This window comes from Notolabrus celidotus, chromosome 9 (genome assembly GCF_009762535.1).
Source record: "Notolabrus celidotus isolate fNotCel1 chromosome 9, fNotCel1.pri, whole genome shotgun sequence".
Classification (NCBI taxonomy): domain Eukaryota; kingdom Metazoa; phylum Chordata; class Actinopteri; order Labriformes; family Labridae; genus Notolabrus; species Notolabrus celidotus.
The window spans coordinates 14,936,808-14,950,578 of NC_048280.1; the positions used below are offsets into that span (position 1 = coordinate 14,936,808).

General features: G+C 44.3%; 2 protein-coding genes across 2 annotated transcripts in view; one reads left to right on the plus strand and one right to left on the minus strand.

The window, feature by feature from the left end:
- The window catches only part of LOC117818432 (zinc finger SWIM domain-containing protein 6-like), a 52,955-nt gene extending 44,876 nt beyond the window's left edge, over positions 1 to 8,079 (minus strand). The window contains 1 exon segment of the mRNA XM_034691298.1: positions 7,478 to 8,079. Coding sequence (XP_034547189.1) covers positions 7,478 to 7,910 — 433 coding nt within the window. The 5' untranslated portion in view covers positions 7,911 to 8,079.
- A 2,547-nt stretch (positions 8,080 to 10,626) lies between these two features.
- smim15 (small integral membrane protein 15) lies at positions 10,627 to 13,613 on the plus strand. The gene is made up of 2 exons (XM_034691301.1): positions 10,627 to 10,755; positions 12,903 to 13,613. Exon 2 carries the CDS (start codon positions 12,935 to 12,937, stop codon positions 13,157 to 13,159), a length of 225 nt encoding a protein of 74 aa, XP_034547192.1. The 5' UTR covers positions 10,627 to 10,755; positions 12,903 to 12,934; the 3' UTR covers positions 13,160 to 13,613.
- Positions 13,614 to 13,771: the final 158 nt, after the last annotated feature.

A 13,771-nucleotide genomic window follows, 5' to 3' on the forward strand; every position in this document is an offset into this window, starting at 1 on the left:
GCCACTGAAGGGACAATCCAACCAGATTGACCTTTGACTTAAGTAAATCCCTAGGGGTCAGGTGAAGAGGTCAACACTGGGCCAGCTCAATGCTGGGGGAGGCACCAGTCGATGAGTGAACACCTCTGTCGCCGTGTGTTTGTGTGTGCTATCAGGGTCAGCTGCAGGTAAACCCTCATCCTTTGCTGTTGTTTATTCTAAGGCGCCTAGTCACTGGCACCGTGAAGCAAGTGTGTGTCTCAGAGCATGTGCGCAACTAAGTGTGTGTGTGTTTGGCAAGAGTGGAAATGGGATAGGGTGGGAACGATGACAGACGGGAATGTCATCCAGCCTCTTATCATTAGCATGCCTCACCTTTATTCAGCCTGACACACACAGCCATAAACACGCTCACCGCGTTGTTACCACACCAAGTCATACATGCACATGCTCGCATTCACACACAGATAAAAACGAGCTTAACTTCAATCCTGTACAAGCTTAAAGGAGATATATTGGTCCGGGGTGCAGTATAAAAGAGTGAACCAAGACTTTACTGCTAACACAACTATCTTTTTATTAACATCAAGGCACAGACATGTTTGGGTTAGCCTTAGCATTTGCTTTAGTGGCTTAATTTTGCAAGGACAATAACAGTTTTCTAAAGAACTAGCAGGTAACTGTCTACCCTCTAACAGATTATATAGTGATTTACTTCTTCTGAACACACAAAAAAGAAACACATTGGTAGCCTTTGGGCCAATCCAAAGCTGTTTGGCTTCTGGGGAGAACCAGCTGTTGACCAAACTACACAGAGAGGCTCTGTTTAGCAGCAACAGTGAGAGCATGTGTAGTCTTTAACACATAGTCTCATAGTTAGCACATCCAAAAGCTACAGTAGTGCACACCCACACACACCAAACATACAGCATATATACATTGATCCCTACACTGCAGTAAGCAGAGTCTTGGCCTGATTTGTGCTTATTTCAGCAGCCCATTGGTGCAAAGAGGAATTCATTAAAACAGAAAAAAACATGGAGGGGAGCATCAGATAGGAGAACGCTGAGTGCTGCATTCCCCTGTTGTTATTATTGCCAAATCGAAGAAGAGAAGGGCGGCTGGTAATAAAAGTCATTAAATGAAATAGAAAAAACAGCTTTTAATAGGGCCTTGTCGTTGTGGATTTAGTAGCCTTTCCATCGCCTGCTCCCTCCGCTCACAGAGAAGAGAGGGGCACGAGCTGTGTGGAAGGAGCGCTGGATTCCTAGACAGAGTCAGCCAGCCGAGGAGCTGCTGACGCACACCCAGCAGCCACAGTCTGGGACAGGAGACAAGTCAAGCTGGAACAGGGTGGGGGGGGGGGGGGGGGGGGGGGGGGGGGGGGGGAGACGTGAGGGAGCTCATGCTGGAACTTTATTACTTTAGCTGGTTTATTTGAAAAGGCAAAGCATGCTGATCTTGTGCATTGAGTGTTTGATAATGAGCCAGAGCTGGGCAAGTTTGAAGGGTGGTCCTAAGCAACTTGGTAGTAGGTTTTTTGGAGCGTGGCAGACACACAGTTGACTAGAGCTGGAACTGGGACGGTGATTTAAGAGGGGAAGGGAGGACACAGCTATGTCTGGGACCAGGACTAGGACTGAAAGGGAAGCTGGCTCCAGCCAGGTGGAGGGACTGGAAAAAGAAAGGCAGACGGAGTGAGCTTGAGATGGCAGAGAGACTTCCTAATAGTACATTTTGGGGACAGTGTTGGTAATGTGAGGAGCAGGAGACGGTTATGACTGGGAGTAGAAGATGGAACGTGGAAGTTATGGTCTGTGGTGGGAATAATCTATCTCGAGGCACATCTGTGTCTGGGAATGGGGTTAGTTCAAGTTTGGGATGGGACAACCATTGGGACCTTCTGGAAACTTCTGACATTTGGGAACATGGCAGAGCTTGCAAAAGAACCAACGGTCATCTATCACTCCATGGGTACAGAGAAGTACTGTCAGAGCTCTCTTTTATGGGTTTAATCCTTGAGGGGGCCACCCAGACTGAAAACTGGCTAGGGCTGACTGTCTGTGAGTAATCGAAGGCGGAAATTGAGCTGCTGCTGAAAGTCATTAAGGGTCGAATGAAAGTAATTATCACGTACGCGTTTCAGATTTATGTCGATGCTTACTCCAACTTCAGCTCACATTGAAGATATTCTGGGTAAACAGAAATAAATAAAACCTTACACCTGGAGGATTTCCAGACACACCACCCTAGGCTACAGAAAAAGTTAGCATTAAAGTCAAATCATAATAAAACATACATCTTTTGTCTATTTGGACATCTTAACAAGCAAACCTGCATGCCCACACACACTGTCACGCAAAGACACTAGTGCAGCATGTCTCCATTACGGGACAGCTGAAATGTATCCTATCTTCTTTCCATTCAACTAACTAAATGAGACAAAGGCCTGAAATCTGCTGCTCCCGGTCTCTCACAGTCACAGAGAGAAAGCTCTTTCCCCCCAAGACTCAATGTCTCTTCACATGGATGCGGTTGCAGCCCCCTCTCCCTGTCTCCTCTCTCTCTCTCTCTCTCTCTCTCTCTCTCTCTCTCTCTCTCTTTCTCTCTCTCTTTCTCTCTCTCTCTCTTTCTCTCTCCCCCTTGGACTGCCATTTGTTTACACTAGCTCTAGGCTCAGCCATGTTTCCATGACGACACAAGCCCAGGGATAGTCACATGGCTCGGGGTAGACCTGAGGCACCAGATTCAGGATCACTGCTTCCCAAAGCCTCACCTTGGAGCCTGGTGGAGAAACAAATTCAGAGCAGCAAACTGAAGATTGTACTCAGCGACTTCCTTAAAAAAGGACTCTATTGAGCGCATTCTTTAGAGAGAAATGTAAACCCTTTTCAGGGTTATTTTTCAAAGTCCTGAGTCATATTGTGTCGGCAACCCTTTACAGTCCTGAGTCACAAGTTGAGCCTCTTTACAACCCAGTAGTTCCACACAGAAAGACAGGATGTTCGGAAGCATTCTGTCTCTCCCCGTCTTTGGTGGTAGGCATGTGGGCTCAATCTCGACGGGCATTGTAAAAAGATAAAGGAACTCTCTAACCTAACAGGAAAAATAAAACCAGATCCACCCACATGAAAAGAAACAGCCCACACACAAACAAAAAAGATGAAGCCCTCATCCACTGAAAAAAAAAAACTCCCAGCTCAGCCTGATAAGTGTCTCGCACACAACATGCTCGTGCAAGATTTACGTTTAGCATCTTAAATTCTGCACCTTCGTGGACAAAATGCTTGAGATGTCGACGTGGGTCCTCGAGAAGCTTTTCGAAAAGCCTTGTGAATTCTTAGTTCTTCCAAAATGTGTGCAGGAGTGTGTGTCCTGCACAAACATGCTCAGTGTAAAGTGTGACAGATTTCTGCTCACTGCTTTGTAACACAAACAATAACCTCGCAGTGTGTGCAAATAGTCTTTGTTGTTTTATCAGCCCCTTTGTTTTATAGGTGTAGTCCATGTCTTTGTGGTATTGTATTGTTGTAAATTATGTCTGATATTGCCGGCGTTCTGCCTGAATACTAAGCACACATGTGATTTAAAGCTAATAGAAAATGACATACGGTTCTGCTGCTCCTCTTCACACACACGCATACACACATACACACTCACACACCTGAAGCATGCCTTTTAGGAGCAACACATAAGGTTTATGATTGTCTTTGTTTTGATTTCCACCATCTGTGGTTCAAAAAAAAGAGAACAGGTAAAAAAAAATAAAAACAGGGAACCACCAGCTTGGTTGTTATTTCACTGTTTCATTGACATCATGATAAAAAGAGGGTGAGAGAGAGAGTAGATGACGCAGAAACCTAATTAAGATTCTCCAGAGCGTGAACAAATTAACCTGAGTTATGAGCATGCAGACGCACAAGACAGACACACGCATATGCACACACACACACACACGTACAAATTTGTCTCTGGAATAGGTGGAGCAGGGGAGGATGACATTCACACTCAAACAGGCATGACTGCCACGGACATCTAGGGATATTTTGGGCTGGGGGTAGGCAAAATATCAGAGGCTATCTCGCCCAACATCACTACGTAAAAATGCACGGAAAGATTCATAACTACATGTATTCTGTTTGAATTTAAAGCAGCCCAAACAAAGCATCCACCTCATCAGTCAGATTTGGGGCAGCAGCTTGATATAATGACATGTAGCTTCATGTGAGAAATTAGCCTAACAAGGAGAGTGGGATAAATAGGCTGCAGCATGTAGCCTACGCTAATGACATTGCACAGAGCGACATATGCCAGGCATCAGTATGTCACTCCATAGGGACATGGGGCTTACGGTAACAGGATAGTAAGGAGTAAGGTGGTGTGTCTGTGGTGTTAGTGTTTGTGGGGGGGGTTGTGTTTTATTTTATCTCCTGGCACAAAGCCCTTCAGGCAGACAGGGAGGGGAGAAGGGTGAGGGGTCAAAGGGAGGAGGAGTGGGACAGTGCATGTCATAAATGAATGAGAGAAGATGTGTGTGTGTCAGTGTAGAGGTGTGGAGGTGTGTGTGTGTGTGTGTGTGTGTGTGTGTGTGTGTGGGGGGGGGGGGTGGGTGAACTTGACCCAGACTGAAGGACTGAAACAGGAAGGAGGGTAATGAAGTGCAAACATGCTTTGTCATGCCATGTAAGAGCCATAGGATTAGAATTCTATAATTAGAGGATGGGGCACCATAATGCTAGCCTTCCTTTCAGCGTGATGAGCTGCAGAGTCTAAATTACACAAGGGGGGACGGAGAACAGATGCTGTGACGAGGAGAAGCAGCTCCGGAAGTTTTGTATACCTGTAAGTACAGCTCAGTTATGGCACACTGCAGCCTGATTGACAAGATAAAGTGCAGTGAAACTTTGCGTACTGGTGAGATTTACTGATACTTCTTTGATCAGCTCATGACGATTTAATTTCTCCAACACACTGCAGTTGTTGTGGGACTCTTCTCCGGGGGCATCCTGCATATTTCATTCATTCATTTGCAGGTTTTAATGAATTATTACACAGACGGACCTTTTCCTGCAGGTTGAGGTTAGGTATGTGTTCCCCTACCTGGTCAGCGGCTGACAAATTCATCACTGATTCGACAGGATTGTTATAACACGGCTATACCAAGAGGAGCAGTGGCCTGCTAGATAACACTTGCATTCACATATGAATATTTATCTGGGAGGCTGGCACTGGAACAGATGAGCTTGCATGGGAGAAAGAACAACCCATCCATCTCACTCTCTCCCCTTCTCTGCACTTCATTCTTTACTTTCATACGTCGCCTTCTCTTGCAATCACCATTTCAATACCTCTCTCCTCTTTTGCATTTTCCACCCACTTTCTCCCTCTAGGCTTCCCCTCTTTTTCTTGATATCACCCGATCTATTGCTCTTCCCCTTAAATGCCGTCCCCCTCTATCCGTTCTCTGCGCAGCACTGATGTATGGAAAGAGATGGAGAGGAAAAAAAGAAAAAGCATGTGATTAATGTCTTTGAGAAAAAGATAAATAATCACAGGAGACTGGGGGCTGGTAGTTGGCCTTAGGGGAGTAAATATGGAGAGTTTTATAGCTGCTCACTTGGGAGAGAGGGGAGGTGGAGGAGGAGATGAGAGGGGGAGGATAGGAATACGGCGACAGCAGATCCATTCAAGTATATTAGCTTTCCCCCCCATACACAATAACCCCCGCATCTATTCTATTGCTCCACTGTCTTTCATCATCAACACTGAATCCCATCCCACTGACAGCACACACACGAGTAGACACACAAAGCCAAGCACGCTTGTGTGCACACACAAACACACCCTGCACTTTTTTTCCAGGCCAGACCCACTGTATGTGTTTGATGGGCCAATACATGTGGTGTGTGATGTGGCTGACAGCCCCCCTCCCATGCTGCCCTGCTTTTAAGCCCTCATCCTCCAGTGGCTGCCTGTCCCCTGGAGTAGATTGCATCTTTTATTTATCATTTTTCTCTTCCTTGGCTTTATCTACCCAAGCTTAGAGAAAAAAATTCTGGGGTGAAAATTGCAATCAGCATAACATGCGCTCCTCCTGCTGTGTACTCGCCTGTCATCCTCCACTCTATACGAGCATGCAGGATGAGACTGACAGCCCGTGCAGACGAAGACACACACATGCACGCACAGATGCATGCACAATCCCCCCTCTGTGTTTATCAAACCCCCCACACACTCCTTTCTATCGCTCTCTTTCTTTCACACAAAAAAGCACATGCGTGGCCGAAGAAAAATGACCCTGTTGCCCTCTTTGTCACTACTTCTGACTAATTTCCAAAGCACACAAGCACTCACACTGATGCCTTGGACTGCTTTACCCCGTGCTGAGTGTTTAGCTTCCCAAAGCCCCAAAAAGAGTGAGCACATAAATGAGTCTAATGCTGGGGAATCTGGTAAACAGGCCAGAGAGGGAGGGAGAGCTGCCTGCCTGTCTGCCTGCTCCATGGCTACTATTGTGCACTGCACATTCTCTGAGCCCACAAGAGCTGAAGCCATCTCCACACGGATTCTTTGGAGGAATAGTAAGCCAAGAAGTGAGAGAGGGAGAGAGATAGGGGGGTTATAGAAGGAGGGAGGGAGGGAGGGAGGAAGAAGATCATGCATAAAATCTTGTTTGCAGAATGCATTAAGATTCAGATGAACTGGGGGGGTTAATGGGATTAGAATCCTGAACCGTTTCCAAGGGTGGGGAGCCGGATTGACAGCTGAGTCTATTGCACTGACGATTGCAGTGAAATATTGTGGCTCTGGCAAAGGCAGCCAGCCAGGCAGGGAGGCAGGCAGGCAGGCAGGCAGGCAAACAGGAAGGGGGTTGCTGAGCCTACAGCATCTCTGTTTACTCCGAGCTTTACCACAAATAATGCAGAAGGGAGAGAGAAAACCATCTTTGCCTTTACCAGCTTGCATAAAGCATGGGCTTCGGCTGAATATTGGAAAGGCAACAGAAAAGCTCCAGTCTGTCTCACAAAGGTGTTTGGCAAACAAAATAGAAGCACTGTGGCTTTAAATCGCCGTCCCTCCCACCCTTTCTAAATATCTTCTATTTAGCCAGCGGTGAAAAGATATAGGGGGCTTTTGTCTGCGTACCCATTGGTGGGGGCATGGAGAGCTGGAAAGACATAAAAATAGGAACAAAGTGCTAAGCTTCCAATTGGGATGGCTCTGGGCAATTCAATGCGCGCAGCTCACTGGGCAAAAACAAGGAGAAGTGGGCTACTATTACGGGCTTATCTGAAAATAGGCTATTCTCACACAGCTATAGGGTAGACTGGTGTGGAAATACCCTGCATTGTTTATAATTCACAAGGCTATGTAAGGCTAGCACAAGCCCTTTAAAAGTCTGGCATGGTTCCACAGTAAAAGGCGAACCGTGCGAGTCAGATGTTTGGTGTGTTATATGCTGTTTTCCTGTATTATTGTATCGTTATAGTCCACTCACCGACTTGCAATACGTTGTCCACCCAGCCACCCTCTAGCAGAGTGACACCCCGTAAGAAAGGCAGCTGGGTTTCGTCATTATTGTCCCCGCTAGTTCCACTTTCCTCTCCTCCGGCGTTGAAAGAGGAATACATACAGATTTCCTTCTCGCTTCTCGGGAATGACCAGTATACGATCCTTCGCTGGACGGGCTCCGGGATCCTCTCGAACCGCTCCTCCACCCTCTGGAAGGGCCACTTCTCCGCGACTCTGCGCGCCGCGATGTCGAGCAACGACTCGGGGTTGTGCGTTTTTCCATTCCCCGACCCTCCCGGAGCGGACCCCGCGCCGCCACACAGGACTCCTCCAGCCCGCTGCCCCTGTCTGCATGCCGGGTTGTAGCCGGGCCTGCAGCAGAGCCGCTTGGCTGGGGGCTGCTGGACTCGCTCGGCCATGATCGCACCGCTTCCAACCTGAAGCGCAGTTCCTCTCCGATCATATAAACGGGATAAGGAAGAGAAAAGGGCAATCTCGCACCGATTGTTTGCCGTACATGGAGAGACTGCCCTTATTTGGAAAGGGAGGCGGTGCCTGCGAGTTCCGTGAAGTCCTTTGTGTTGTCAAAGTAACCAGGATGGGCGGGACTCTGGAACGCAGCCAGCGCACGAGTGGCGCTATAAAAGGAACTGGAGGCGGAATTCCCGAACGTCGGCAAATCCTTTGTGAAGCCGTCCGGGAGCGCGAGGGCGGAGCCCCGGCGGCCGACGGCCTTTGAAGTTTCCTTCTTATTTGAGTTTAAAGGCGGGGACTTAATCCAGGGGCGGACTTGTAGTTTCCCACAGGGGTAAAAGGGGGCAAGAATACTGACTTTTTTCTCTTTGGAGCCTGTGCTACCACCCCGGGCTTTTGCTTCTTCAATAACAACGTGATGGTTGTTTTCGATTCTTTGGTGCAAAGGACTCTCAGCTGTCAAAGACGGAAAGGGCGTGGGAGGAAGAGGAGAAAGATATAGAGCTGGACATGGTTGTGTTCTGTAGTCACTACAGTCATTTGGGTCAGTTTGAGCTCAAGCTAACTATCCTTTAGCCTGCTCTGACAATTTCTCTCTATAACTATAGGTCTGTCTCTCTCTCTCTCTCTCTCTCTCTCTCTCTCTCTCTCTCTCTCTCTCTCTCTCTCTCTCTCTCTCTCTCTCTCTCTCTCTCTCTCCATCTCGCCATCTCTCTCTATCTCTAATTCAAATTGCTTTGTTGGCATGAAAGTTGAAACAATATTGCCAAAGCATAAACAAAATTACATCAAACAATATATACAATCACAAATAAATCAACAAGAGTTTACAACAATTCATATCAAAGCTTATTAATGATACAATAGTATATTCAATATATTTTAGTATCACCCCCTCTCTCTCTCCCCCCTCTTTTCTCTCTTCTCTGACACACATGGAGCCCAGAATTTTGTAATAGGGTAGTAACCCATGCCTGCAAAAATACTTGAAGACTTCCCCAGTGCCCCTGGAAAGTGATCCAGATAAATTTGATGACATCATCAAGGTGAGACTATTTTATATGGGGACATTAAACTATAAAACAAACTGAAGTTGAGTTGGAAGGACATGGTTAATTTATCACACATGTACAATCATTGCAGATTGCATTATGAAATGATAGTGTATCCATATTGTGACTTCAGATCCAGATGGATCTTGGTTGCATCAATCGTCATCACCTTTTTTTCACAAGTCTCCTGACTTAACAAAACAGCAACTCTGAATTGCCTAAACAGTCTTTTTTGGAAGCTCTGAGGATATTCTGTACCCTTACTTCCATAGTTGACTTTATCCACTTGCAACAGAAAAAGCAAACTCAAAGGATGTTGAAAATATCTCATAGTCTGTCCAGACCAGGTTTTTTTCTTGTAACCATTATGACACACACCACTAGTGAAGCTTGTTAACTATAAACTGTGGCGCAGTCATTTTATGGTACTCCTCCCTCTCTGTTGATAATCTTAGTTCCATAGCTGTGCCAGGAAAAGGGGGCCTGCTTCTGTGGGAGTAAAATAGTCATCAGGGGTTGAGGGTGCGGCTGTACTGCAGACCCCCAGGGTTTTTCCCGCCTGGTGAGACATGAAGCAGAAGCTAATAATTATAGTGTATCACACAAAAGCCACCAGATTGGGTATTTTTTCTAAATTGTCTATAAAACTTAGCCAAAACTATGCTGATAAACCAGAATGTGTGTTTGCAATGTGTCTGCATGTGTTCCCAGCTGCCCCACTCCATCCTCTGAGAGTAGGTCTAAAAGACTGGCCTTTGAACTGCTCTGAAAGTGATCCATGCCGTATGGACGGAGCAGATGTGGCCTAACCTGATTTGGTTTCAATACTTCCCCACAGGAAGTTCACAAAGCCAGCAGGTCCTCTTTTGTTATGTTAGTCATCTTCTCAGAGGGCCAGAGGAGCCATTTTTTCTTTTTACACAGTTTTTACCCCATTTGCTCCAGCTCTAGACAGGGTTCTACACAACTTCAGAAGTTTCAGAAACAGCTTTATTTTATTGTTCTGACTGTATTGTTTATAATTATTTTTTCTGCTCAATCTGTATTCAATAATTCAGACTTCCTTTATCCTTATCCAACAGACATTGTAGACTATCAACAAATAGTTTCCATTCCCTAGGAAACCTAGCATAATCTGATTATGAAAAATACTAATTAATTAAACACCTTGCATTTGTTTGATTTAAAATATGGCATTTTAAAGTCTGAACCCATAAAGAAAGCAATCTCAACGGAATTATATATAATGAATGAGACACACACACACACACACACACACACACACACACACACACACACACACACAAACACAAACACAAACACACACACACGAGTTCTATAAAATGTGGTCAATGTTTACTGCCCATATGTGTTTGAGAAAAAAGAATAATAAAAGCTATGTTCTAGCCCATCTAATATTATGAAATAAGTATGATACAGGCTGCGGGTTACTCCTGCTTTCAATCACCAGTCGTCATGCCAATATAATACACAATATATATCTGTGCGTCTGATAGTGCCTTTCTTTTAGAAGGAAATATATGCCCTGGTCTGCCTTTTCTCCACACTTCCCCGTAAATCATGTGTCTTTGGCTTATGGACTACATTTCCCATGTTTAAGAGAACACGTCATAACCAATCACGAGCAAGCAGTAAGCAGGGACCTCACCAATTACACTTCCTGGAACAGGGAGGAGCTGGAGTATATCGGGAATAGAAATACAATCTTTGCCCTGTGGTAAGTCTGTTTTTTTATACTAAATTCATTTTCAAACCACCACATCATCGAATTATTGAGGTGTGCTTTTGTCAAATGAATATTTATTGTAGTCGTAGTTTATCCGACAGTCAGTGCTCTCGCTTTGTAAAGTTAGGCCGTTATAGATGGGTGGTTTCAGCTAGCTAGGACGGTTTGAGATATATATATATATCTTATACCAACAGCCCTAAAATAAAGATCTAATCCAAGAGGCAGATAACTTGGAATCCCCCTCTAGCTAGCTCCTGTTCGCCTGCATGAGGCTGTGGCCGGAGTATATGGTTCTGTAGCTGTCAAAGGTTATATCTCTGGAGTAAAGCTAAGGGATGCTAGCTGCGGCTTGGGTTGATGCTACTAAGTACGTGGTCATAATTTAAGTAGTTGTACGAGGGAATGAGAGTCCAGAGCCCGGACAGGGAAGTGGACTGGAACTCACATCCAAGGGTTTCCCAATACCGAATTGATGGATGACTACATGTGTAATAACAGCGACGCCAATAGTTAAAACTGTGATAACCTGTTGTCAGATGTAGCGGTAATATGATTTGAATTTTTGAGTTGAAAGTGTTTATTTGTAAAAATGTAAAAAAAATAAATTCTAATAAACAAAAAGAAATACCAATAAAAAAAAACAAAAAAAAACAAGGCTGTTCCATCACTAATATGAATTCTTTAACATGTCCGAAAAGGAGTGGGAAGAAGTAACACTTAAATCTTCGTAATTAATTAGTAATTAATGATCAAGTAAGCTTCCCTTTTATATACAAATATATCCAATATCCATCTCTTTGTAATGATTGTCCATACTATTTTTCTTTTTTGGTTTATACCTATACATTAACATACAAACATACATATACATACATATATACATGCACATATACATACACATATACATACACATGTACATGCAAACATACATGCAAACATACATACATACATACATACATACATACATACATATGCACACACACACACACACACACACACACACACACACACACACACTAAAAGCTTAGTGATAATAGGTCGATTGAGAAATAGCAAACATAGCTATCAAACATCACAAGGCTAATTGTCATTTCTTGTGGGACTATAATCTCCAAACTTGTTAATGCTCATGATAGATCATTGTAACGTCATGGTGATTTTTGACACTTCTCTGCAATAGATTGTGATTTACTTGACCAGCAAAGCTGAAAACGACCCCTTAAGACTCCTGTGACAGTAAAGAACTGCAGAGTCTGTAAGTCTAATCAGATGTACTTGAGTTTCATCAGTGTTCATGAATCATTTAATATCTGTTATGAAAGCTGCAATGAGGAGTATAAAACAGACTAAAACTGATAGTACACAACCTGCTAATGCAACTAGACCATCAGCAACAGGACTGATTGGTAGGAGTCAGATGAAGCAATGAACCGCAGACCACCAAAACAGCGTTTTTGTACATTTCCCACTGCAAAGAATCTTGACGAATGATACCTTTTGGAAAATATCAGTTGTGTAAAAAACACTACTTTTTTATGTATTGGTAACACAATATCACTAAAGAGAAAAGAGATGCTGATTTGTAATTTTGGGCAGTGGAGGTGTGTAGGGGTATTTTTGGCTCTGGTAAGGAGGTCAGGAGAAATTAGGATGCAGAGTTTGTATGATCTGCAACAACGTTAACTCTAACTTATAAGGTATGAATTTTGCTGATTAGACATAAAGGCTGGGTACAGTATATCTACTATAAAGTTGGGACGAACCACATTTTTTGAAGACTAATGTAATGTGTCATGTGTTCAGCTTCCTTTTATATTTGTAACTGATCATCAATACACTATGTTCACTTTTAAAGGATAGAGGAAAAACAAGAGCTGCCTATTTCAGAAGCTTGAACCAGTTTGTATTTTTGGTGTTTTTAGCTTGCATCAATAGACAAATATCAAGATACAGTCAAACAACTTCTCTCTTGTGCACATGATGACTGTACACATTATTGACATGGGAGATTAAAAAAAGAAAAAGTAGGTTGTATTCATAATACCTTTCATTATTGGGAGGAGATCCTTTGGTTACTTTGATCAAACCAACAACTCTGGTCATGCACTGCTTTCTCCCTTTGTATCCTCTCTCAGGTTTTTATCCAGTCTCATTGTTGCTGACCAGCATGATTGACGTTAAGGCATGGGCAGAGTACGTGGTGGAGTGGGCTGCCAAAGACCCCTATGGCTTCCTGACCACCGTCATACTGGCTCTCACACCACTCTTCATTGCCAGTGCACTGCTCTCCTGGAAGCTGGCCAAGATGATAGAGGCACGTGACCGGGAACAGAAGAAGAAGCAGAAACGTCAGGAGAATATAGCTAAAGCCAAGAGGACCAAGAAAGACTGAGCCTGTGCAGGCAGAATGAGGGCATAAAAAATAACACAGGAGAGACCACCACGCTCACAGCCCTCCTTGTTCCCAATAATGACACGGTGCCCTTCCTCGTCCCTGCCCTACTGTCAGTACAGGGCCAATACGCCTCATGTCTGGGGTAGGAGGAGGAACACTGGCCCCCTCAGGCCTAACAGTGCTGAGGCAGACAGTGCTGCCTGGAGGAGGCTTGTCCCTGTGGGACTTTGGTCAGCAAGAGCACAGTGGTCATCTGTGTGACGTTCTTATACAGAGATCTGCTGATAATTTTGCGCAGCTGTTGCAACACCTTGCATTCCATTGTTAGAATCCATATTCTGCTGAATTGACGATGTAATGAGCATACTGGAACTTTATCCAAAGTACTTGCAAAATATCCAAATACTACTTTCTAACAAATAAAGTTTTCATGATTGATACAAAATTTTAACTTCCTCTTTGCAGTTTTAATGTTGGTCTGGAAAATGTACTAAAAGTGCTTGTAATGCAATGCACATGAAAAGTATTCATCCCCTCATGTACAGTATAAGGTAACCCAGAGTGCATGCTAAAGGTTTTTATGTCAAACAAAAGGAAAACTCTGCCAAG

Excerpts from the sequence above, each read along its gene's own strand:
- smim15 (XM_034691301.1), top strand. The coding sequence starts at position 12,935 with ATGATTGACGTTAAGGCATGGGCAGAGTACGTGGTGGAGTGGGCTGCC.